The sequence below is a fragment of the Lycium barbarum genome, chromosome 2, assembly GCF_019175385.1.
Source record: "Lycium barbarum isolate Lr01 chromosome 2, ASM1917538v2, whole genome shotgun sequence".
In the NCBI taxonomy this organism is placed as follows: Eukaryota; Viridiplantae; Streptophyta; class Magnoliopsida; order Solanales; family Solanaceae; genus Lycium; species Lycium barbarum.
This window is the reverse complement of record NC_083338.1, coordinates 13,373,954-13,400,102: the sequence shown is the minus strand read 5'-3', so window position 1 is coordinate 13,400,102 and position 26,149 is coordinate 13,373,954. Positions and strand designations below refer to the sequence as shown.

The 26,149-nt window shown below is 33.5% G+C and overlaps 3 protein-coding genes and 1 non-coding gene across 7 annotated transcripts in view; 3 read left to right on the top strand and 1 right to left on the bottom strand.

The window, feature by feature from the left end:
• The window catches only part of LOC132626207 (photosynthetic NDH subunit of lumenal location 5, chloroplastic-like), a 34,181-nt gene extending 26,019 nt beyond the window's left edge, over positions 1-8,162 (top strand). Inside the window, exons 1-6 of one of the 2 annotated variants that reach the window (XM_060340993.1) lie at positions 2,547-2,670; positions 5,627-5,777; positions 5,988-6,076; positions 6,830-6,884; positions 7,003-7,088; positions 7,732-8,162. In XM_060340993.1, the coding sequence (XP_060196976.1) occupies positions 2,647-2,670; positions 5,627-5,777; positions 5,988-6,076; positions 6,830-6,884; positions 7,003-7,088; positions 7,732-7,884 (558 nt within the window). In that variant the 5' untranslated portion in view covers positions 2,547-2,646 and the 3' untranslated portion in view covers positions 7,885-8,162. Of the gene's footprint in view, positions 1-2,546; positions 2,671-5,626; positions 5,778-5,987; positions 6,077-6,829; positions 6,885-7,002; positions 7,089-7,731 lie in introns of those variants that run through there. The other variant, XM_060340992.1, reaches the window with a different exon arrangement.
• A 1,316-nt stretch (positions 8,163-9,478) lies between these two features.
• On the bottom strand, positions 9,479-18,820 carry LOC132626205 (uncharacterized). 3 transcript variants are annotated; one of them, XM_060340988.1, is made up of 3 exons: positions 18,527-18,820; positions 17,938-18,016; positions 9,479-9,703 (listed from the first exon to the last, which is right to left on the bottom strand). In XM_060340988.1, exons 1-3 carry the CDS (start codon positions 18,746-18,748, stop codon positions 9,654-9,656), a joined length of 351 nt encoding a protein of 116 aa, XP_060196971.1. In that variant the 5' UTR covers positions 18,749-18,820; the 3' UTR covers positions 9,479-9,653. The 3 variants fall into 3 exon arrangements, with proteins under 3 accessions (XP_060196971.1, XP_060196972.1, XP_060196970.1); XM_060340989.1 differs by lacking the exon at positions 9,479-9,703 and adding an exon at positions 12,487-12,742 and having other exon boundaries at positions 17,945-18,016; positions 18,527-18,814; XM_060340987.1 differs by lacking the exon at positions 9,479-9,703 and adding an exon at positions 12,487-12,742 and having other exon boundaries at positions 18,527-18,811.
• A 35-nt stretch (positions 18,821-18,855) lies between these two features.
• On the top strand, positions 18,856-18,929 carry TRNAV-AAC (transfer RNA valine (anticodon AAC)). Its single transcript has one exon. It is a non-coding gene; the product is annotated as a tRNA-Val (tRNA).
• A 2,796-nt stretch (positions 18,930-21,725) lies between these two features.
• On the top strand, positions 21,726-25,923 carry LOC132626204 (photosynthetic NDH subunit of lumenal location 5, chloroplastic-like). The gene is made up of 6 exons (XM_060340986.1): positions 21,726-21,875; positions 23,400-23,550; positions 23,761-23,849; positions 24,603-24,657; positions 24,776-24,861; positions 25,494-25,923. The coding sequence occupies exons 1-6, from the start codon at positions 21,852-21,854 to the stop codon at positions 25,644-25,646; spliced, it is 558 nt and encodes a 185-aa protein (XP_060196969.1). The 5' UTR covers positions 21,726-21,851; the 3' UTR covers positions 25,647-25,923.
• The last annotated feature ends 226 nt before the right edge of the window (positions 25,924-26,149 follow it).

The following is a 26,149-nucleotide window of genomic DNA, read 5'->3' as shown; positions in this document are numbered from 1 at the left end:
AAAAGTTTATGAATATTCATAGGCAAAAAGGGATCCAAAGTGCATTGCAAGTAATTGAAGGTTATATGTGTTTAAATAAATATGAGAAGGGCTAAAAGTAGAATTTATCAATAATTAAGAGACCAAAAGCGCTATTAACTCAGTTTTATTATACGACAAAATTGTAAATTTATTGCCTATAAGATGACCTAAAACAAACTATACGTAATTTTCATAAATCAATAATAGGTAATTTTCACAAATCAGTTTACTTATTAGAACAAATTATAGGAGGTAATCTTTACTCTTTAGTTACAGTGAAATGATATAGCGTAGAAACATTACTAATAAGATTTATATATGCGGTTAGAACTAGTGAATATAATGATAGTCTGCACAAGAATGTAGATAATCTGCTTGAGGTTTTCCACAAATTTTACTCAAATTAATTACAAAAAGCTTGATGGTACTCCCAAATTGATAAAAGAAAGAGTATACAATGAATTGTTTATAATAATAGGTTATAATGCAGGATATTGAAGTAATAAAAGTAATTTCTACTATCAACTTACCTAAAATACTGCAAGTAATTAATTTGCCGTCCCCTTTTATTTATCATGTGTATTAAAAATAATTATCCATTTTTACTTGTTTAATTTAGAAAATCAAAAGATAATTTATCATTTCATACATATATTATCCTTATTATTAATTATTGAGTTGAAAATATCAAAGCATTATTAGTGATTGCACAACTTTTAAAGTATGTTTATTGATTTTTAATCATTAGATGACTTAGTAATAATTGAGGGTGATATAATAAAATTTTCATTATATTTTTGGATCCTTAAGGGTATGTGCCAAATCAATACAAAATAAATAAAAATGGACGGAGGGAGTATTTGATGCTAGTAGTAATAAATATTTACATATTTATAGCGTGTTTGGCCAAGCTTATTTTTCTTCAAAAGTGCTTATTTTTTTCAACAAGTGTTATTTTTTTATTTTTTTTAAAAAGGTGTTTGACAAGCTTTTAGAAGAAAATAAGTGCTTTTGGGGAGTAGCAAAAGCTAAAATAAATAACTTTTGCCCAAAAACACTTTTAAGAAAAATATACTTACAAACACTTTTTAAAAGCTTGGTCAAACATTAATTGTTGCTCATAAGTGTTTTTTAATTTAATTGCCCAAGTACAGATTGCTTTTCACCAAATGTATTTTTTTTTATGACATGGGAACCTACAGCCACTATCCTTCGGGTGCGCACAGGGTAAACCCCGACGCCAAATGTACTTTTTCAAAAAACGCTTTTCAAAATAAGCTGATTTTATATGTTTGGCCAAATAGGCTATTAGTCCATCAAAGTATAATACTAGAGTAAAATGTAAAATATTGTGTATTTTTTTTTTGGAATATGTTGTACTCTCTCCAGTCCAAAATAATTACGGATTTAGCATTTAAAAGTTGGTCCCAAATAATTGAAGTTTTTAGTTCTCTTTTTTCAAATTTACTCTTGACACATTCTTAATTCAATGAACAAATTTAATGCCTGTTATAGTTTCAAAATCCATCTTAATTAAGGATATGTTAGTCCATATATCTCTTAATTTTTAGGAGTAATTGAATTTTTTAATCTATGTGCTCAAGTCTAAAACTTCAATTATATTGTAGAAGCTAGTAAAATATATGTTGTAAAATGTAAATATTGTGTAATTTATGACCGTCGAAAAAAATCTTACATAATTAAATTACTATATAATATAAGAGCAAATGTGAGGACTTTTGTAGTCCTCACAGTAGTTTTCCAATTTTTTTTTTTTAATTAATTACTTTTAGGTTCTAATTTTATTTATTTAAGTCAATTTTTTATTTTTTTTTATTTTTAAAGGTCTACTTTTCAAAAGCTATCGAACCTGGGGACTTTTGTAGTCCTCACAATAATTTTCAAAATTTTTAATTAATTACTTTTAGGTCCTAATCTTATTTATTTAAATCAATTTTTTTATTTTTTGTTTTTAAGGTCTACTTTTTAAAAGCTATCGAACCTCCTACCTCATTTTTCATGTTCTTTGATTTTCTAGTTGGTGCTCGATATTCGCATTGGAGCCCAATTAATCCAGATAATTCGCACTGTATCGCGCCTATTCGGGGAAGCGCTTCCTCGAAAGATTTTTTACATATCCATGTTCGAACCCCTAATCCCTAGTTAAGAGAGGAGCAGCTCCATCCGCTGCACAAGTTAAATTATGTATTTGTCTTAAAAGTTCATTAACTATGTATAGATTATTTATTTAGAACTAAATAACTTCAAAAAATTAGGATACATAAGTTATAAATGTCAAATTCTGGCTCCGCATTTGATTTGAAGTAAATAATTTCATCAAAATGGAAGTTAAAATATTAAAAGAATGGAATGAAAATTTTGCTTTCATATAACTACCCACTTGTGGACTACAATGAGTACATGGTTATTGTTGTTGTTGTTGTACACTTGTACTAACATAAATTATATTTTTTTAATTAAAATATCTATTTTTATATGTTGAATTTGGGCCCGAACTTAGCACGGGCTAGTGAGTGTATACAAGGAGGGTTGAGGCTCGTCATTTCCACCAACCACTCCCCACTCTCTCTCTCTCTATTGCCGTTGACTCTCAAAACGGCAAATATGGCAGCTACATTTGCTACAGTCGTGAGTTTCTTTACTACTAATTTGCGGCTCGTTTTTCAACTTTGGAACTCCGTTATTCTCTATTTTGTCTTAGTAACACTAATTTTGTTGAGTATTATAGTGAAAGGAGGAGCCCTAGCAGAGCTGATTGGATTTAAAAGTTTGAGCAGACTTAGATTTAGACTTAGCAGAGCTGATTGTCGTCTTTTTGAGCCCGTTTGGATTGACTTATAACTTGCTTATAAGCTGTTTTCAATTTTTTTGAGTGTTTGACTGGCCAGCTTAAAGTCATTTTGTGCTTAAAATAAGCTTAAAAAAATAATTGAACTCATTTGACTTAGCTTATCTAAAACAAAAATAGCTTATAATCCAAAAAAAAAAAAAATAAGAGCCCATTTGGATTGGCTTATAAATTGCTTATAAGCTATTTTTCGTTCTTTTGAGTGTTTGGTTGGCCAGCTTAAAGTCATTTGCGAATTTCCTTTCTTTTGGGGTGGTCTTTAAATTTTACCCCTCATATTTGATATCTTTAAATTTTTTTCCTTCGGCTAAAACACATGGGTTTCAAGTTCGAACCCCACTCAGTCAAAAATTTTAAAAAAATTCGCAAGGCAGAGTTTAAATTTCGCTATGCCCCCACCGACATACACTTGTTAAGGAATTATCAAAGTTATGCCGGATCCGGCATACTTATGTCTTATGGGCAGACTTGACATAAGTATGCCGGGTCCGACATAATTTTGACAATTTCTTCACAAGTTTATGCCGGGTCCGGCATACTCATGGGCAAACTTTTAGTTAAGCCTTAACTAAAAGTCTTTTCCTAGTTATGCCTTATGGGGCAGACTTTTAGTTAAGACATAACTAAAAGTATGCCCCATAAGGCATAACTTTAGACTTTGTCTTATAAGGCAAATTTTTAGTTATGCCTTAAGGAAAAATTCCATCTTATGGGCATACTTTTAGTTGTGCTTTATGGGGCATGCTTTTAGTTGTGCCTTAACTAAAAGTCTGCCCCATAAGGCATAACTAGAAAAAGACTTTTAGTTAAGGCTTAACTTAAAGTTTGCAAATTAAAAGTTTGCCCATAAGTATGCCGGACCAAGCATAAACTTGTTAAGGAATTATTAAAGTTATGCTGAACCCAGCATACTTATGCCAAGTCTGCCCATAAGGCATGAGTATGCCGGATCCGGCATAACTTTGGTAATTCCTTAACAAGTGTATGCCGGGTCCGGCATACACGCCACCCAAACCTTACCTTGAATTTTTATTTTTTTGGATTATGCTTGAGCGGGGGTTCGAACCCAGAACCTCATGATTTCTACCTGAACCCTCAGGGTTGCAACACGAAGGGCAAAAATTAAAGACCAGCAATATGAGGGGCATAATTTAAAGACCACAAATATGAGGGGCAAAATTTAAAGACCACCCAAAAGAAGGGCAATCCGCGCAAAAAAATGAAGTCATTTTGTGCTTAAAATAAGCTCAAAAAATTAATTGAGCCCGTTTGGCTTAGCTTATCTAAAACAACTTATAAGCTGCTTTTTTTAAGCCCATCCAAACAGGCTCTTTAGCTGACTTAGATTTCTCCTTTTTTAGCAGCTTTGCTTTCATTTTTGGTGTATGCCAATTATGGCAAAATATTTATCCGGTTTAGCATCTTTTCCTTTTAATTACCCGCTATAGCCACTTTTTCACCCTTCTGTTTTTTTCCAACAAGCTACCAGCTCCTCCACCACAAGCCACCATTGTACAACCTACAAACACCCCTTATACACTATGTATAAACACCTCTCGTATAAGTTTGTATAATATTATATACTAGTTTTATAAATTATTATACAAGGTTTATACATTATATATAGTAGGTGTATAAAGTTGTATATTATTGTATACTGTCAAAAAGTGTCAATATCGGTGTAATTTAAGAATATGGCTACACAAATGTAATTTTATATGCTGGATTGTACATTACTAAAATTTTCCCTTCATTTTTTGTGCTTCATCGTTCAGTTTACCCTAGTTTATCTTAACAGAAATAGAGCGGATTATGTATTATAATAGAGACATTGTTGTTGTTGTTATTGTTGTCATCTTTTAGCCCCATTCAAACCTCTGTGCTAATTTATTAGTCGTTGCTTTATTGTTTATGCATTTCTATTTGTTTTCCTCAAAATTTGAAGAATCAGTCAATATGCCAAAATTTAAGAAATATGCTTTCTAGGGTTTCTGTGAGGAATAGCTTGTCTGGTTAAGTTCTATAAATAGCTTAATGTCTGTAAAACGAACTAATTAGTAGTCGTAGATAAATACATAGGCTGTAAAAGGCATGTGGTGCTGAGTGTTGATCCTTCATCTGATTTTATATGACAATAATAGACTGGATACTGATTTTCTATATATTTTATTAGTGATACTATAGAAGAAAATATGAGCAATTTGAACAATTTTTTGGAAAAGGAAGTTGTTAAAGGTTCTGAAAAAAGGAATTGTAATTTTTATGAATATTTGTGAGTGCAACAAGGATTTTTCTTTGAAAAGTACCAGAAAACAACTCTTCATGAAGAAGCTTTTTGATTTTTTTTTTTATATAAAGTTCTTGAAAAAACTCAAGGAACGCCTTCTAATGAAATGGTTAGTTTGATAAAGAAAATATCACATGAGATTTTAAGTAGTTAGTGAATTGTAATACTTGAAACTTGTGAAAATAGTATAAAATGAAATGATGTCAGACGTGTACCAAATGAAAACTGTCACATAATACAATGTTTTCTTTTGTTAAGTAGCAAAGTGAATTCCAACAGTGGATTAAGCCTGGAGCATGTTTAACTTGTTTGTGGTCCAGTTTTCAGCAAACATGGTGTTATGTTGCCTTTTGCATGGGACGTGTTCCATAATTTTGTTCATTACTTAGTTGATGTTGATAATCAGTCTGAATTACAATCCAAAATCTGATAATCAGTCTGATATTCAGGTGGCCGAATTGCAATCCAAAGTGACGCACAAAGTTTACTTTGATATTAGCATTGGGAATCCTGTTGGAAAGCTTGCTGGGCGAATTGTAATTGGATTATATGGTGATGATGTGCCGCTGACAGCAGAAAATTTCCGTGCCCTCTGCACAGGTTCTGTAGTAAATTTTATGTTATTATTATTATCGTTGATGTTGTTATATTAGTACTACTTTCGCAACCGCATTTTATCATAGTTTTTTTCTCATTATCATTTTTGATATAAGTGCTATCATCTTCTGCCTTATTGCTTGAGCTTCTTGCTTAAGTTAATCTCTATCATATACGGTTTGCTTATAGTTTGGATTGATTTCTTACAATCAGGTGAAAAGGGCTTTGGCTTCAAGGATTCTGCATTTCATCGTGTTATTAGAAATTTCATGATTCAAGGGGGTGATTTCGATAAGGGAAATGTAGGTGTCTCAATGCTTGGTTTGCTCTTTTTCTATTTGTCCTCTAATTGCGTTCTTCTTGACACACACACACACATACATCCTTCATCCAGTTCATTTTATTTTCCGTAGTGCATTGGATGAAGTATGGTTTTGGAATGCTTATTCTTTAGCTTTTCATTTACCTTGTTTCTCTTTGAAAAGGATTTTAAATGGGAAAAATGCAAAATTTTGAATTGGTTTCTTTACCTAGTGGTTTCTCTTTTTCTGTTTGGTGGTTTATCGTTTTGTCTTTTGGATCTGCAATTGCTCCAATTTTCTGCCATGGAAAATCAGAGACGAAAAGGTTATTTTTTCAATTTGTTTCAGTTCTGTATTTGTGAGATTTCCCTGTTACTAGCAACATAAGATCGTTGTATTCTGAAATGATCAACTTTCATGATATAAACTTATTCTTCTTGATAAGTAATGAACTTTCATGATATAAACTTTGCTTGTTCTATGTTTTCTGAATAGGAAGGCTTCTATGATCGCTAGTTAAATGCGTGAAAGATTTTGGTAGACAAGATGCTCAGTGAAATATGTTCTTCTGGCATATTTGATTGTTCCGTTCAAGTGGAATGTGTTATTCCACTCAACTTGACTGTTCTAATTTTTAATATGCATAGATTGATTGAAGAGTTCTAGCGTTTGCAGTTCATAATTTAGAAAATTTTACTTGCCATGTCCGCACATTGTAATCTTTCACCCATGCATCGGTTGTTTTATTTGCAGGGAATCGGTGGTAAAAGCATATATGGTCATACCTTTGAGGATGAAAACTTCAACTGTAAGTTGAATTTTCTTCTGAAAAATTTGCGTCAAGCTCCCTGTTGTAGGCAATGGCTTCCCTTGGTTCAGATTGTGTACAATGTTGTTTTGTGATGAAAGTCCTTGTTTAATTGCAGTGGTTCATACTGGACCTGGCATTGTTAGCATGGCTAATGCAGGCCCTAATACCAATGGAAGCCAATTCTTCATTTGCACTGTAAAGGTATGTGGAGTGGGAATCTCAATCAGCTGAATATTGGATGCAAAGTCGTGATTAAGATAGTACTCCTATCATATTGCAGTGGGTATATGATATGAAGGAGAACTATAAATACTCATGTTTGGTATTTCGACCATCGAGAAATCATTTTAGCTGGTCTTAATTCCTAGGAACAAATAACCACTTGTTTACTTCTTTGTTATTTGCTCTTTCTTTCTCAGCTACCAGCAAAACCATGTTTTTGAGCTTGTGAATATTTACTTTTGAGCAACACTATTTGCTTATACTTTGGATGTTAAAAACTAAAAACGAAGAAGGAAATTGGATTAGCAAATTTCATCTGCTTTAGTCAGAAAAATGTATTTTTCTCATTCTTACCTGTGCAAGGAAAGATATACATGGAAGTATATGAATTTGGGTATTTTCAGGATAACTCGGTTAGCCAATCATATTTAAACTATTATAGTTGGTCACTTCAGGTGCTTATTGTCTGACAACAAATTATCCTTCTTTATAGCAAAGCCTATTTGATTCCTAGTATGTTCTATATGCCATATTGTAGAAAAAGGAACTACTTTTAGTCAATTTTTGACTTTACATGATATTTACATGATATTGGAAGCATTTATATTTTGGTGCATTGCAGACCGCATGGCTGGATGAGAAGCATGTTGTGTTCGGGCAAGTTTTAGAAGGCATGGACATTGTGAAATTGATCGAGTCCCAGGAGACTGGTAGGGGTGACTGTCCAAGTAAGAGGGTTGTCATCAGTGACTGCGGTGAGCTACCTGTAGCATAAGGCGAGAATACAAATATTAGCTCTTTGTCTTTGCATACAATGCATATGTAATGGCCCGCCGCGAGATATATAGAGGATTCTCAGTAGTGAGTTTTCATCCAAACCCAAGGCTTTTTTCCTGTTCCTTTTTTTGGGTCTCTGTAGGATTTCGAATTACATGGGTGAAAAATTCTTGCTAGCAGTGAGTATGCTGTTTTCCTGTAACCTGGCGGTATGCGATTTAGTTGACATTGAATATCAATAGAAGGTAACAGACTATTGTTGCTTCTTTATGACCACTAATTTGGATTACATTTGTCTTGATTAATGCTGAAGTAAAGAATGGGGATCTCAGTTTATTTTTGAGTAGGTAAGGTTAGATTAGATTTGACAAAACATGAAAACAATGGAAGTGCATGGTTATATTTTCTGAGAAGTTGAGCCAACGATGAGCGGATAACATTGAAAATAACAGTAGTAAGAATTTTGGTCCTTGTTACGCAGCGTAGTTGTGCCTGTGTATGACAATCAGAACTTATACAACAGGCTGCAGTGGGCACATACCAGATAGTTCCATTTTGTTAAAGAAATGTGGCAAATCCAATTGCATGCTTGCTTCGAGGTAAGGGTTTTTTCAGACAGAGGGAAAGTAGTTTGAGACCTAGTTTCATTACTTACCCAACACCAAAACTTTTATTGCATGTGACAGATAAAATTCTGCTACTCGGACAATTAGAAAACTTGTTATGTTTATATGTTCGGTAAGTTTGCAAACTTGATAAGCGCAGCATAGAGTATTTCTATATTCAATTACCAAAAGAGAAGAGTTGTTTCCAAGTCATACTGCTCCTAGGGCTTTAGTCTAGCGATGACAGTGCAACTTAGGTCTATTGGTGAGGCACAACTTGTGATGCATGCATTAGGCGCATGCCGTAGTTCAAATCTTGCCCTATAAAAGTTTGATATTTAAGTGAAGAAGGATAGAGGGATGGACTCATTATCCATTGAGTTTCCAATCGTGCGTACTCTCAAAAAAAGTTACTATCATTCCACAAATGAGTAGAATCCAATCGTCTTTCGGCAGAGTTCAAAATCAAACTCATTTTTTCCTATTGCATGTAAACTTTTGTATGCCAAGTTAGCTGCTAGAAGCACCAAGTATTCTTTGCATTTCAAATTGTACGTTAATTTTCGTACCGGTCAACCGATAAAAATTCCAGCTAACAAGCCCAGGTGCACTTTATAGAAGGTTCCTAGAGGAGTGAAATTACCCAAAGAACTTCAAAGAATAATGGGACTCTTAAACTTAAGTACCTTTGCAGCTAAATTTTATTACCCGACCATGCCCATTTACTTTGTTTACACCGAAATGTGCGGGCGTTAAAAATCTTAGGACCCGTTTGGCCATGATTTTTTTTTCACTTTATTTGAAAATCAGCATTTGACCATGAAAATTTCAAATACAGCTTGAAGTTGTATTTGAAATTTGAAAAACCCCTAAAACCATGTTTTCACTTTCAATACATTCAAACAACAAATATTATTTGCAAAAACTATAACCAGGGGCGGATGGAGCATAAATAATTTGGGGTTCAATTGAATCCCAATCTTTCGATCCGGTGTACAAATTTATATGTAAAAATTTACTAAATTTACAATAAGTAGTAGATATGAACCCATAACTTTAGAAATATAATGGTTCAATGCTAAAAAATTTAAAAGGTTGAACCCCAAGAGTTTAAATCCTAGATCCGCCTCTGACTATAACCATACACAACTCCATCTTCAACTCACTGGCGGAGCCACATGCATCCAAGGGGTGTCAACCAACATCCCTTCGCTTAAAAACTACACCGTGTAAATACGTAAAAAGAATTATTTTTCTATGTATATATACTATGTATTGAACCCCCTTAATAGTCGTATGTTTAATTTTTTATATTTTGACACCCATTAGTAAAAATCCTAATTCCGTCACTGCTTTAACTCCAACTCCAAAATTTCAAATAAAGTGAATAGTATTTGGTTTTCATGGCCAAACGCCTACTTAGTTCCAGAAAGGAGAACTCAACTTAATTGCTGTTCACTTCGGTCCTAGGGTGATGAGGTAATTATACTAGGAGAATTACTTGTAATTATTTGCTAATCAGTAAAGCTAATCTGAAATACATTGCAAAATAATGAATAGTTCAAAAGAAGCATTTGGTTTTGGTTTACTATTTATGTCTTCTATGAGGTCCTAGGAAAGTTTCGTGTCAAGTGTTGTCATGGTTTAAGTTAGTGTATTGTGTCCCACAGGTTAATCTATTGGACAATTTATACTATTATTGAAGAACATAACTTCAAGGCTTTGAGTCAAGGAAATTCAAATTGAGAGTAGGGGTGTACAAAGCAAATTGATAAACCGCACCAAATCGATAAATCGAGTCAAATCGAGAAAAAAACCCGACTAGTGGTTTGGTTTGGTGTTGAAAAAAAAAACCCAACTATAACTGATTTGGTTTGGTTTTACCTAAACAAAGTCAAACCGAACCAAACCGACCCGATATTACGTGTATTCAATTTTTAAAATATTTTATACATAAAAATATTTATTTGTAATGTAATTTGTAAATATTTTCTAAATTTTTTCATAGTATTTTGTCTTTTATCATATAATTTTAAGCTTGAACTTAGAATTTTGAATGCTAATAAGTTTTAAATCCCATGGATGTTAGTAACTCAAATAAAGTCCAAATCAAAACCAACTCAACACTAATGCTAACAAAAAAAATTCAATTCTAACACTGGGAATGATAGTAACGTTGGATATCTATTTTTTAGTTTTGCATAATTGGTTTAGAGCGTAAAAATACAAAGTTTAATTTTTTTTCTTTGTCATGTAATTAATACTTATTAGCCGTACGTATTTTAGCATAACTTAGTATTTAGATTAAAGTCATTTTCTTTATGGCTTATTTATTAGCAATACTTATTTTAACCGATTTTATTCTCTTTTTTGTTGAATATTTTAATACGATGTCATCACCCATCTCACATTTTGTGTTATTTTCTTAAGAAACACCTTAGCTATATGTTTTGTATGAAGACTTTTCCGGGAAAAAATTCGAAAAAATTGAATAACCCGCGAAAACCAGAAGTTGAAAAGCCCGAATTTTAGTGGTTTGGTTTATAAATTAAAAAACCCGACGCATTTTATTTGGTTTGGTATTTGAAAAATCCGAACCAACCCGGTCCATGTACACCCCTAATTGAGAGTAATTCGAAAAAGGTGTAGCAAATATTATGAGAAGGCAACAAATTTGGAAAAGAAATCATTGAAAATTTGATTATTCCACTATTAATGAATATAGCTTCACTGAAATTATAATATGCCCTTAAAGTTTACTGTTGCAGTATATTGTATACTATAATAATATACTGTTGCATTATTGTTGTATACCATATTGATATACAAAATGTGAAATGTGTGACCCGACGTTATATGTATACAGCATATAACGTACATACCTGGTGTGTATTTTGTAAATGTTGTTTCTAAATAGGTATACAGTGTAATAGTTTCAAAATGTGTATTTTTCAGGTAATTTTTTTTTAATCCTCGTGAGCATAAAGGGGAAATCCCCTAATTATTAATTTAATTCAATTTAACCTGCCTAAATTTAGCCCAACTTGTCCGTTTGTTTGATACCACTGCCTGAGACGAACTCTTTTAGCTCAAATATTATGGATAATTATGTAATTAATTTAAACCTACTAAATTTTTAAAGTTGCTCCGGATAAATTATATGTGGAGGAGGAATACATCCTTTTGGCTGTTATCTGGATTTGGATTTGGAATGGCCAAGTGTTAAAATATACTCCCTTTGTCTCAATTTATGTGATATAGTTTGAATTTCGAGAGTCAAATAAGAATTTTTTTTACTACGATTTATTCCTATGCCCTTTAAATATTTTAAATTCCTAATGGTTGTGACGTATACTACTTTTTATATAATTTCTAAATATCCAAATCATTTTTTTAAAAACTTAAAGATTGTATGTCTGAAGTCATAATTAAAATATAAAAATTTAACGGCAAAGGCTCAAATATGCCCCTGAACTATACGAAATTGCATATATTTGCCCGTCGTTAAAAGGTTGGTGCAAAGATACCCCTAACGTTTTTTTTTTTTTTTGGCTATATATGCCCTTGAGTTAACGGAAAATATTGGAGGACATATTTGTTCTGTTTCGGATAGTATAGGGGCATATTTGATCCATTGAAATTCGTGAATATTATGGTACAAAATATCATTGCATTCCAAAACATAAAAAAACATTTGTAATTACAATCCATCCACCATTGCATTACATCAAAATTATACAACTAAAAGAGCAGATGCAATTATAACCATCTTTTAAAGACTGTTTTCACAAACAAGAGCACCATTTCCCCTTTTCAAAAGGTTTTTTTACTAATGATAATACCATTTTATTTTTCAATTTGTTGATGATCTGGATAGTTCTTTCTGGATATTTTTCGTCTTCTCAGTCCCAATATCTACACGATAATGGATGCAACAATTGCCGCAATAAAACATAAACATAAAATAGGAGATAACTTACATTACACTTATGACACATGAAAAAATGTCTCCCGCAGTGCTAAAATTTTTGATAATAATAATAGAAAGAGTATCACATTTTAAGCATTTATACGATTTCTTACATAACATTCAATGTGGTTTGGCCCTTTCGCGAATTTCACGCATAATCGAAATTTAGTAGAATTATTTGAAGTCCATAAGTGAGATAGAGTGCAGTAACTCCACGTCCACAAACCCTTCCACAATTCCACATCCACAAACCCTTCCACAACTATTTAAAGAACTCGAAGCTTCCGACATTTCATAAACAAGTGAAAGAATAAGAGAGAAAAGTGAGGGGTTGTACGATAAGTGTGGAGTTTCAAAATGCAGTTGCAATAAATCATTGGCTAGCATAAAGTGCACTACAAAAAAAATCTGAGAACTATTTGTGCCATAATATTCACAAATTTCAATGGATCAAATATGCCCCTATACTATGCGAAACTGAACAAATATGCCCTCCAATATTTTTTGTTAACTCAAGGGCATATATAGCAAAAAAAAAAAAAAAAACGTTAGGGGCATCTTTGCACCAACCTTTTAACGAAGGGCAAATATGTGCAATTTCGTATAGTTCAGGGGCATATTTAAGCCTTTGCCGAAAATTTAATTCTCAAAATTCGAACTGTATTACATAAATTGAGATAGAGGGACTACTCCTTTATGCAGTGTGTGTGTGTGTATAACAGAAGGCTTATTGGAGGTGGTCAATGAGTTCACACAACTTGATGATTATGATGGATGAATGAGAGGATCTAATTGAGGCCAAGACTATATCCTTTCAAATGAAATTGATTGAACAGAAAAATGATAAGGCTCTTTTTAAGGTTTTGGTCAGAGTTTTTCTGCCACATCCTTGCTCTTGTTTCTATGTGGATTTGCCAAAATATTGGACATGTGACTTGTTACGGGCTGCCTTCGTTGTGCCTTGGCGCCCATAACCCCTGGCGCCCCAGGAGGGCCAAGCGAGTGTCAGTCGTGCAGGAGACGTGCACAGATGAGTGTCAGCCGCGCGCAGGCAGTGTCAGTCGTGCGCGCAGGCAGGGTCGGCCTCGTAGGCAGTGTCAGCCGTGCATTGACAAGGGGCTCCGACGGGCGAGAGTCAATAAGCATCTAGAGATGCTCTATGGCATATTATAAGAGTGCCAAGGAAGTTTAGCAAGGATCTGGGATGAGCCCATGGGCCGTCGGCGGACGAGGTCATGCGCGAGCCTGAGTGTCAGTCCCGTGCGTTTCCGAGCTATGGATGGAATCTTGAGATTTAGGGTGAGAGGACCCTTCCTAGGATGTTATGGAATGTGCTTACCAAGTTTGGCGTCATTTGAAGATCGTTCACCTAAGGGCTTGACTTAGCCAAGGAGCAGTGTCAGTGAGAAAGCTCCCAAAGGCTATATCTCGTTCCACGAGTATGGGGATGAGACGAAACTTCATGGAGGAGTGAAGGAAGTCAAGAGAAAGAGTTAGGAACAGACGGCGCCTCATTTGGAGTTCGGAAGAGTGAGAAAGGCCCATTGTAATTCTCTGGCAAAATGATGTCCAGTGCTAGAACTTGGGTTTTTCTTTTTAAAGCATATATAAGGGGGGCAGAGGTGTCTACAGCTCAGCCAGCCTCCCCCGTGCGTGCTGTCGGCCAGTCGCACTAAGTGAGCAACCTTGAGGGAGGACCTCAAGGGCCTGCCTAGGCAACTCATAGGAGTGTCCTAGGTATCCATACGAGTGAGGGGACTCTATGGACGGCGTCGTGCCTGCTGGCCGCGTTGGGCGCACAACAAGTGCCGGAGGCTTGACGTAGGAACTGATTATGCCCCGCGGGCTATCTTTATGGATGTTAAAGACCTTCGTGCCGATTGAGTACTCGAGGCACCACTCAAAAGCCTCGTGTATTGACTTGTGAGCTTGGCTTGGGTTCAGCCTTGCAAGCAAGGGTCCGTTGGCCTAGACGTGCAGTCGTGGGGTGACGCTGCACCACGAGGGATGGAAGTAAGTTGCGAGGGCTATGTTTGCCAATGCCATGGGACAACCATAGGCACATGAAAGAGGACCGCACCTGACAAAGGCCAAGGATTGAAAGTAGCCCTACTCGGGCACGACACAAGGCAAGCGTCAACCTTGAGGATAGGATTGTGCGCGCAGGAGCGACGCTCAGTGCCAGGCAAGGGACATGCATGTCCGTAGCCAACCCAAGGGGTGCGCATAGACGAGACCCCGCATATGAAATGCGCCACTAGAGTATGATAGCAAGACAAGGCTGAAGCCTTGACATCAAACGGGCGGCACAAGGAAAGCTAAGCCTCTGAGGCAAGCTTCACCATAGGCATGGGGTCGTGCCAAGAAAACCTGGGATAAGGAAAGGCTGGCTTGTAGTCAGGTGGGACTACGAGCGCCGCACGGGCTATTTGTGTGCCGCTGCAGCTTAGGAGGAGTCAGCCCGTGACAGACTCTGTGGTGGGGACTAAGTGCCCCATTTCAACTTGGTCCCATTCCAAAGGAAAATAAATAGGTGGCATATTGGACACTTGCACCCCAAAAGATAAGTAGGAATTTTTGAAGTTGGATTTGAAAATGAAGCTATGTTAGTTAAGTTTTTGTAAAGAATATATGGTTGTTTAATTGTATTAAAAGTGAAAACGTGATTTTAGGTTTTTTTTTTTTTTTCAAATTCCAAATACAACGTCAAGTAGTATTTGAAATTTCATGGCCAAACACCGATTTTCAAATAAAGTGAAAAGAATTCCCGTAAAAAAGTGAATAATTCTAATGGCCAAACATTTTGTTTCTTATTCCGGAAGAAGACTACCCACACAATAAACAATTTCACATTTTGTTTCTTATTCCCTCAATCACAATTTATGTATATATTTTTTGAATTTCGAGATTCAAATGAGTTTTTCTTTAACCTCAATTTTGTCATATATCTTTTAAATACTTTTTAAATATTTTCAGTTATCAATCAATGTGACTTATAGAATGTTTTACATAGATTTCAAATATATAAATTTAATTTCAAAAAACTTAAAAACTCCACATCTGAATTCATGTTCAAAATTTAAAATGTTTGATTCTCGAAATTCAAATTGTGCCAACATAAATTGAGATAGAAGGAATATAAACTAATTTATATTTAATTTACCTTTTTAGTGTAAAATATTTTGTCACTTTTTCGGCTCTCGACACATGGACGGGCAAAGATAAGACTGTTAGTACTGTTGGGTCTGAGTTATTTCACTTTCAATCAAATTCTCCATTGCTCTAATGCTCGCTGTGATTGTTTTAATTAATTAGAAGCAATTTTATTTAAATTATTATATTAGTCACTATAATTGTTACTCCTTGCTTTTCAATTTGTTTAACATAATTTGATTCAATATGAAATTTAACAAAGAACAAATATATGGCTATAAAAATTTCTCATTAAGAAAATATAATATATATCATTCTTCTTCGAATAGATTAGCAAAGAAATAATGCTAAATAAAGTAGAATGAAGATTAATAAAGAAATAATGTATACAGCTACTAATTATTTTTGTAAAATTAATCCTTTGCCACCACCTCTTGGAGACATTGATACGTATTTCTATTCTGCATGGAGACAATCTAATCATTTGTCAAAATACCACCTTTTGAAATTACCTTTCTTTGTTCCTTTCAATATTGGTCACACCTTACTTAGGCCTGATTTGTTTACATTAAATTTTAAAAAATTAAATCTGAATATATATTTAAATACTAAAATGTGTATTAAAACTTAAATATTTGAATTTGAATATACACCTGAAGATTAAAATTTTGTATTACAATATGAATATTAGTTAATTAAGACTATTTATATTTTCCAATGTATAAAGCTTGTCTTTATCCAAAATTAAAGATATTAAATTTTGATTAAATACTAAATTAATATAATAGAATAACAATAACAAACAACAAGATACCCAGTGTAGTCTCACAAGGGGGGTCGGGGGAGGGTAGGATGTACACAAACCTTACCCCTACCTTTGTGGGGGTAGAGAGGTTGTTTCCGATAGACCCTCGGCTCAAAAGAATGTGATCGATGCAGGATGACAAAAAATAACAAATGAGCTATGCCATACACGTTAAAAAATAATGAGCTATGCCATACCGAAATAATACTACCGAAAAGGAGAAGAGGAGAGCATGAGGAGGCTAGCCCCTACGTCTCCTACACAGAGTATGGAACTCCTCAACTACCCACTAATCTTTTACCCTAATCCTCGACCTCCGAATATTTCTATCTAAGTTCAAGTCCTCAGTCATCTGAAGTTGTGTCATGTCCTGTCTAATCACCTCCCCTCAATTCTTCTTCGGCCTGCCTCTATCTCTTTTAACTCCTAGTACTGCCGACCTATACACCTCCTGACTGGCGCATCCTCGCATCCTCTTCACATACCCGAACCATCTCAATCTCATTTCCTTCATTTTGTCCGCCACGGAGGCCACTCCGACCTTGTCACATATAACTTATGTTCTAATTATATACTACTTATTACTAAATATTTTTTAAAATATTATAAGACGATTAGAGTTGGTAGTTGTGGGTGTTGATTGGGGATAGTGTTGGATGATGGTGATGACTGATAATTGTGGTTGATTGTGGTAGTTGAGTATTAAATTGACACTAACTTCTAAGTGTTCACGAAAGAAACTGATAGAAAGTAAACATTAGATATTTGATAAAGGAAACATTTGGAAGTAAAAAATAATCCAAAACGGAATCTGGAATGAGAGGAAACAATCTAAACCAGAATCTGAAAATTCGAGTCCACTGAATTCACAGTGTTTTCTTAAGGAAATTATTCTCATCAACCCGAGGTTATGGAATATATCCTCCCAGGATAGAACTAATTAACTCACTAGCGTAGCGGTACCTCAAATCCCGATGAACGAGAAATGCAAAAGACGCCAGAAATCACACACAAAAATTATTTGAAGTGCAGAAAAGAAGGAAGAAGAAGATCAGAATTTTTGTTTCATCAGGAAGGAAATGAAGTATTTAGTAAAGGAATGAAAAGGTGTGAAGCCTTTTCGATGAAAAGGTGCAAAAGACCATTTTCCATTCACACATATTCATAAAATCATAACATATTCTCCTTAAAGAATCAAGTTAACAATTCAATATAACCAACAACAACAACATCAACAACATACCCGATGAAAAATGATATTATCAAGGAAATCATTTTTAAAGAAATGTTTTTCACCACACTAAACCAAGTACTGATCTTCCCTTTGGTAAAACATTTTCAACAAGTTAAAATAATCAAACACCAGAACATGTTTAATCATGAACAATTATTAAGTTTAAGACCAATTTCAGTTCATACCAAACATAAACAAAAGAAGAAGAGCACTAAAGTAGCATCTACTAACATCATCACTTGATCATTAAACATCTTAAAATATGAAAAAGGTGAAGCATTTACCATGTACCTCCAGCAAGTAATCGACATGACCAGGCAAACTAGGTTCTTGACCAGGAAAATAGGGGTACTTCTCTGCAGCCTAACAAATTTCAACCATTAATTCCTCATACTTCAACATAATCTTGTCACATCCCCACAAAAAAGAAAGTATCAAATCTTGCTTTTGGATTTTGAGATTCAAACAAATCTTTTTTTACCGTAACTTTTTCATATATCTTTTAAATATTTTAAATTGTCAATAATTGTGACTTATAGTTCTTTTTATGTGATTTTCAAATATGTAAATTTTATTTTAGAATTTAAAGATTTCATGCCCGAATTCAAGGTCAAAATTAAATTATTTAACTCTCGAAATTCAAACTGTGTCACATAAATTGGGACAAACGGAGTACTAAAAAATAAGAATTAGCGACGGACAAATTTTGTAGTTAAACAACAAAATCCGTCATTAATCATATTTATAGACAGATTATCAAAAAATTATGTTAGCTACGAGGTATATAACTAATATAGCAACAGATTAGCAACGAAGTTCATAACTAATTTCAGATTTTTGTAGTGAAATAGGGAATAAGTGGTATGTATCTACCTCTTGTGGGGATGCCCAAACATGTAAATGTGAGTCAATAACTTTGGTCATTATTTGTGGCTCTGCCTCACTAGTTGCCATTTGACTAAATAAGGGTGTTGATTTTGAATGTTTTCTTGGAATAGATATAAAAGAACAAGGCCAATTGAAGCTATTTAAAGAAGAAAGAAATGGAGTCCATGTTAATGGCTTTAGTGAGTTTACTCTCACTGCTACTACCATTTCTGTTGTTGCTTTTGGTCCTCAAACCCAACAGAGACCGCATGAAGTTAATCTCGTCAACTGTACACAGAATATTATAATTATGCACTCCCAAAGCTTGGTCATACGGTTTCGTGGTGTAGTTGGTTATCACGTCAGTCTAACACACTGAAGGTCTCCGGTTCGAGTCCGGGCGAAGCCAATTTCCCCCTTGCGTTTTCCTTTTCTTTTGACAGTCAATTTTTATTGGGAGAATAGTATTTTTGGTCCCTCAGTTATTGGTAACCTTTGGTTTTGGTCCTTGTGATTTATGGCTCAACACATCTTACCTTCAATTAATTAAAATACGTGCATTTGGTCTCTTTATGCAGAAAATATGTTATATTTGAATTACTTTTAGATGTGTTTGTAACAATACGATAATATTTAGATAGTTAACGGTGAAACCAAGGGAGGATGCGCTCTTTAGGGTGGGGGTGGCATGACACTCCCTAAATTGATAAAGCTTTTATATACCTATGTTGTAATTTACTTAAACTAGGTTAAATATTTGATCCTGTCACCCCTAGTAGCAAATTAGACAAAAGTGTCATGACTAGTAGACACAAGTTTGAATCTATCTTGAACATTTTCTGACTCTCATTTTTCTTTGTGCTTTTTAGTTCTTTTGTACCTGTAATTCTCTTTTCGGCTCTCCCAATTTTCTTCTTTTTATCATTTATATTGCCTTTCCTCTATTCTGTTATTTTATCTATGATCTCTGGCGAGAACACACAAACAGAAACTTCAAAATCCCTTAAATTAAGCATTTTTCTTAATTTCAAATCTTTGAGTATTAAATCGAAAAATTTGGGTCTCAATGGGAATTTTGGATTGAGATCAAAATTCAATTTTGTTATTTTATTTTATAATTTCTTTTGTTTATTACTCCCTCCGTCCATGTTTACTTGTCTATATTTGATATGAGACACTCTTAATAAGCAATAAATAAAATGAGAATTGAATTAGAGTACTTAATAATAAAGGTAAAATAGGTATAAAATGGTAAATTATGTCTTGATTTTTCAAACTATACAAGTAAAAGTAGATATATATTTTTAGTATAGTGGACAAATAAAAATAGACAGAGGGAGGGTATTATAAAAATTTATGGTAGTCTATAATTATTAAATTCAATTTAAATTACTTTACTTAAATTGTGATGGAAATTTCGTAAGCATTGCTTAAAAAAACATGAAATTTATGATTTATTTTTTAGAACTTGTAGTTTATCTAATTCTACATTTACTTATGGGGTGTAATTACCTATTGAAGAGTTTTTCTATTATATTTTTTATTTTGATTGGTGTAATTCCCCTATTGAGGATAATATTTTACTTGTGCAAGTTCATTTTTTAATATACATAAAAAATGCAAGTCCTTTGATGAAAATGTTGATTTTACCTTGTTGTTAATGAGTGTGATTTCTTGTCTAAGATGTTAATTATGTTCGTTTCTTGATTTTTGAGATGTAATTTTCATATTTGCACCAAATAAAAAAAGGCCTATTAAGTTGACCCGAATAAAGAAAAAAGATATGGACCTGACTCAAATACAAGTTCCTAGCAAGATATATATTGAAGAAAATTATATCATCTGCCACCTTCAAATCCTAGATCCACCTATAGGTGAAACGATTAATTATTCTAAAAGTTTATGAATATTCATAGGCAAAAAGGGATCCAAAGTGCATTGCAAGTAATTGAAGGTTATATGTGTTTAAATAAATATCAGAAGGGCTAAAAGTAGAATTTATCTATAATTAAGAGACCAAAAGCACTATTAACTCAGTTTTATTATACGATAAAATTGTAAATTTATTGCCTATAAGATGACCTAAAACAAACTATACGTAATTTTCATAAATCAATAATAGGTAATTTTCACAAATCAGTTTACTTATTAGAACAAATTATAGGAGGTAATCTTTACTCTTTAGTTACAGGGAAATGATATAGCGTAGAAACATTACTAATAAGAATGTAGATAATCTGCTTGAGGTTTTCCACAAATTTTACTCAAATTAATTACAAAAAGCTTGATGGTAATCCCAAAGTGATAAAAGAAAGAGTATACAATGAATTGTTTATAATAATAGGTTATAATGCAGGATATTGAAGTAATAAAAGTAATTTCTACTATCAACTTACCTAAAATACTGCAAGTAATTAATTTGCCGTCCCCTTTTATTTATCATGTGTATTAAAAATAATTATCCATTTTTACTTGTTTAATTTAGAAAATTAAAAGATAATTTATCATTTCATACATATTTTATCCTTATTATTAATTATTGAGTTGAAAATATCAAAGCATTATTAGTGCTTGCACAACTTTTAAAGTATGTTTATTAATTTTTAATCATTAGATGACTTAGTAATAATTGGGGGTGATATAATAAAATTTTTATTATATTTTTGGATCCTTAAGGGTATGTGCCAAATCAATACAAAATAAATAAAAATGGACGGAGGGAGTATTTGATGCTAGTAGTAATAAATATTTACATATTTATAGCGTGTTTGGCCAAGCTTATTTTTCTTCAAAAGTGCTTATTTTTTTCAACAAGTGTTAATTTTTTTTTATTTTTTTTAAAAAAAAGGTGTTTGACAAGCTTTTAGGAGAAAATAAGTGCTTTTAGGGAGTAGCAAAAGCTAAAATATTGTGTATTTTTTTTTTTTGGAATATGTTGTACTCTCTCCAGTCCAAAATAATTACGGATTTAGCATTTAAAAGTTGGTCCAAAATAATTGAAGTTTTTAGTTCTCTTTTTTCAAATTTACTCTTGACACATTCTTAATTCAATGAACAAATTTAATGCCTATTATAATTTCAAAATCCATCTTAATTAAGGATATGTTAGTCAATATATCCCTTAATTTTTAGGAGTAATTGAATTTTTTAATCTATGTGCTCAAGTCTAAAACTTCAATTATATTGTAGAAGCTAGTAAAATATATGTTGTAAAATGTAAATATTGTGTAATTTGTGACAATCGAAAAAAATCTTACCTAATTAAATGGGTGTATACAAAGAGGGTTGAGGCTCTCTCTCTCTATTGCCGTTAACTCTCAAAACGGCAAATATGGCAGCTACATTTGCTACAGTCGTGAGTTTCTTTACTACTAATTTGCGGCTATTTTTTCAACTTTGGAACTCCGTTATTCTCTATTTTGTCTTAGTAACACTAATTTTGTTGAGCAGACTTAGATTTTGTCGTCTTTTTAGCTGACTTAGATTTCTCCTTTTTTAGCAGCTCGGCTTTCATTTTTGGTGTATGCCAATTATGGCAAAATATTTACCCGGTTTAGCCCATCTTTTCCTTTTAATTACCCGCTATAGCCACTTTTTCACCCTTGTGTTTTTTTCCAACGAGCTACCAGCTCCTCCACCACAAGCCACCACTGTACAACCTATAAACACCCCTTATACACTATGTATAAACACCTCTCGTATAAGTTTGTATACTAGTTTTATAAATTATTATACAAGGTTTATACATTGTATACAGTAGGTGTATAAAATTGTATATTATTGTATAATGTTGTATACTGTCAAAAAGTGTCAATATCGGTGTAATTTAAAAATATGGCTACACAAATGTAATTTTATATGCTGGATTGTACATTACTAAAATTTTCCCTTCATTTTTTGTGCTTCATCGTTCAGTATACCCTAGTTTATCTTAACAGAAATAGAGCGGATTATGTATTATAATAGAGACATTGTTGTTGTTGTTGTTATTGTTGTCATCTTTTAGCCCCATTCAAGCCTCTGTGCTAATTTATTAGTCGTTGCTTTATTGTTTATGCATTTCTATTTGTTTTCCTCAAAATTTGAAGAATCAGTCAATATGCCAAAATTTAAGAAATATGCTTTCTAGGGTTTCTGTGAGGAATAGCTTGTCTGGTTAAGTTCTATAAATAGCTTAATGTCTGTAAAACGAACTAATTAGTAGTCGTAGATAAATACATAGGCTGTAAAAGGCATGTGGTGCTGAGTGTTGATCCTTCATCTGATTTTATATGACAATAATAGACTGGATACTGATTTTCTATATATTTTATTAGTGATACTATAGAAGAAAATATGAGCAATTTGAACAATTTTTTGGAAAAGGAAGTTGTTAAAGGTTCTGAAAAAAGGAATTGTAATTTTTATGAATATTTGTGAGTGCAACAAGGATTTTTCTTTGAAAAGTACCAGAAAACAACTCTTCATGAAGAAGCTTTTTGATTTTTTTTTTTATATAAAGTTCTTGAAAAAACTCAAGGAACGCCTTCTAATGAAATGGTTAGTTTGATAAAGAAAATATCACATGAGATTTTAAGTAGTTAGTGAATTGTAATACTTGAAACTTGTGAAAATAGTATAAAATGAAATGATGTCAGACGTGTACCAAATGAAAAGTGTCACATAATACAATGTTTTCTTTTGTTAAGTAGCAAAGTGAATTCCAACAGTGGATTAAGCCTGGAGCATGTTTAACTTGTTTGTGGTCCAGTTTTCAGCAAACATGGTGTTATGTTGCCTTTTGCATGGGACGTGTTCCATAATTTTGTTCATTACTTAGTTGATGTTGATAATCAGTCTGAATTACAATCCAAAATCTGATAATCAGTCTGATATTCAGGTGGCCGAATTGCAATCCAAAGTGACGCACAAAGTTTACTTTGATATTAGCATTGGGAATCCTGTTGGAAAGCTTGCTGGGCGAATTGTAATTGGATTATATGGTGATGATGTGCCGCTGACAGCAGAAAATTTCCGTGCCCTCTGCACAGGTTCTGTAGTAAATTTTATGTTATTATTATTATCGTTGATGTTGTTATATTAGTACTACTTACGCAACCGCATTTTATCATAGTTTTTTTCTCATTATCATTTTTGATATAAGTGCTATCATCTTCTGCCTTATTGCTTGAGCTTCTTGCTTAAGTTAATCTCTAACATATACGGTTTGCTTATAGTTTGGATTGATTTCTTACAATCAGGTGAAAAGGGCTTTGGCTTCAAGGATTCTGCATTTCATCGTGTTATTAGAAATTTCATGATTCAAGGGGGTGATTTCGATAAGGGAAATGTAGGTGTCTCAATGCTTGGTTTGCTCTTTTTCTATTTGTCCTCTAATTGCGTTCTTCTTGACACACACACACACATACATCCTTCATCCAGTTCATTTTATTTTCCGTAGTGCATTGGATGAAGTATGGTTTTGGAATGCTTATTCTTTAGCTTTTCATTTACCTTGTTTCTCTTTGAAAAGGATTTTAAATGGGAAAAATGCAAAATTTTGAATTGGTTTCTTTACCTAGTGGTTTCTCTTTTTCTGTTTGGTGGTTTATCGTTTTGTCTTTTGGATCTGCAATTGCTCCAATTTTCTGCCATGGAAAATCAGAGACGAAAAGGTTATTTTTTCAATTTGTTTCAGTTCTGTATTTGTGAGATTTCCCTGTTACTAGCAACATAAGATCGTTGTATTCTGAAATGATCAACTTTCATGATATAAACTTATTCTTCTTGATAAGTAATGAACTTTCATGATATAAACTTTGCTTGTTCTATGTTTTCTGAATAGGATGGCTTCTATGATCGCTAGTTAAATCCGTGAAAGATTCTGGTAGACAAGATGCTCAGTGAAATATGTTCTTCTGGCATATTTGATTGTTCCGTTCAAGTGGAATGTGTTATTCCACTCAACTTGACTGTTCTAATTTTTAATATGCATAGATTGATTGAAGAGTTCTAGCGTTTGCAGTTCATAATTTAGAAAATTTTACTTGCCATGTCCGCACATTGTAATCTTTCACCCATGCATCGGTTGTTTTATTTGCAGGGAATCGGTGGTAAAAGCATATATGGTCATACCTTTGAGGATGAAAACTTCAACTGTAAGTTGAATTTTCTTCTGAAAAATTTGCGTCAAGCTCCCTGTTGTAGGCAATGGCTTCCCTTGGTTCAGATTGTGTACAATGTTGTTTTGTGATGAAAGTCCTTGTTTAATTGCAGTGGTTCATACTGGACCTGGCATTGTTAGCATGGCTAATGCAGGCCCTAATACCAATGGAAGCCAATTCTTCATTTGCACTGTAAAGGTATGTGGAGTGGGAATCTCAATCAGCTGAATATTGGATGCAAAGTCGTGATTAAGATAGTACTCCTATCATATTGCAGTGGGTATATGATATGAAGGAGAACTATAAATACTCATGTTTGGTATTTCGACCATCGAGAAATCATTTTAGCTGGTCTTAATTCCTAGAAACAAATAACCACTTGTTTACTTCTTTGTTATTTGCTCTTTCTTTCTCAGCTACCAGCAAAACCATGTTTTTGAGCTTGTGAATATTTACTTTTGAGCAACACTATTTGCTTATACTTTGGATGTTAAAAACTAAAAACGAAGAAGGAAATTGGATTAGCAAATTTCATCTGCTTTAGTCAGAAAAATGTATTTTTCTCATTCTTACCTGTGCAAGGAAAGATATACATGGAAGTATATGAATTTGGGTATTTTCAGGATAACTCGGTTAGCCAATCATATTTAAACTATTATAGTTGGTCACTTCAGGTGCTTATTGTCTGACAACAAATTATCCTTCTTTATAACAAAGCCTATTTGATTCCTAGTATGTTCTATATGCCATATTGTAGAAAAAGGAACTACTTTTAGTCAATTTTTGACTTTACATGATATTGGAAGCATTTATATTTTGGTGCATTGCAGACCGCATGGCTGGATGAGAAGCATGTTGTGTTCGGGCAAGTTTTAGAAGGCATGGACATTGTGAAATTGATCGAGTCCCAGGAGACTGGTAGGGGTGACTGTCCAAGTAAGAGGGTTGTCATCAGTGACTGCGGTGAGCTACCTGTAGCATAAGGCGAGAATACAAATATTAGCTCTTTGTCTTTGCATACAATGTATATGTAATGGCCCGCCGCGAGATATATAGAGGATTCTCAGTTGTGAGTTTTCATCCAAACCCAAGGCTTTTTTCCTGTTCCTTTTTTGGGTCTCTGTAGGATTTCGAATTACATGGGTGAAAAATTCTTGCTAGCAGTGAGTATGCTGTTTTCCTGTAACCTGGCGGTATGCGATTTAGTTGACATTGAATATCAATAGAAGGTAACAGACTATTGTTGCTTCTTTATGACCACTAATTTGGATTACATTTGTCTTGATTAATGCTGAAGTAAGAATGGGGATCTCAGTTTATTTTTGAGTAGGTAAGGTTAGATTAGATTTGACAAAACATGAAAACAATGGAAGTGCATGGTTATATTTTCTGAGAAGTTGAGCCAACGATGAGCGGATAACATTGAAAATAACAGTAGTAAGAATTTTGGTCCTTGTTACGCAGCGTAGTTGTGCCTGTGTATGAC

Coding starts and splice junctions, on each gene's coding strand:
- LOC132626205 (XM_060340987.1), bottom strand. CDS start 18,748: ATGGTAGTAGCAGTGAGAGTAAACTCACTAAAGCCATTAACATGGACT. Junction 18,017..18,526: donor TTTGGGCATCCCCACAAGAG/GTAGATACATAC, acceptor GAAATTTGTTAG/GCTGCAGAGAAGTACCCCTA. Junction 12,743..17,937: donor TTACTTGCTGGAGGTACATG/GTAAATGCTTCA, acceptor AAATGTCGGAAG/CTTCGAGTTCTTTAAATAGT.
- LOC132626204 (XM_060340986.1), top strand. CDS start 21,852: ATGGCAGCTACATTTGCTACAGTC. Junction 23,850..24,602: donor GTGATTTCGATAAGGGAAAT/GTAGGTGTCTCA, acceptor TTTTATTTGCAG/GGAATCGGTGGTAAAAGCAT. Junction 24,862..25,493: donor TCTTCATTTGCACTGTAAAG/GTATGTGGAGTG, acceptor GGTGCATTGCAG/ACCGCATGGCTGGATGAGAA.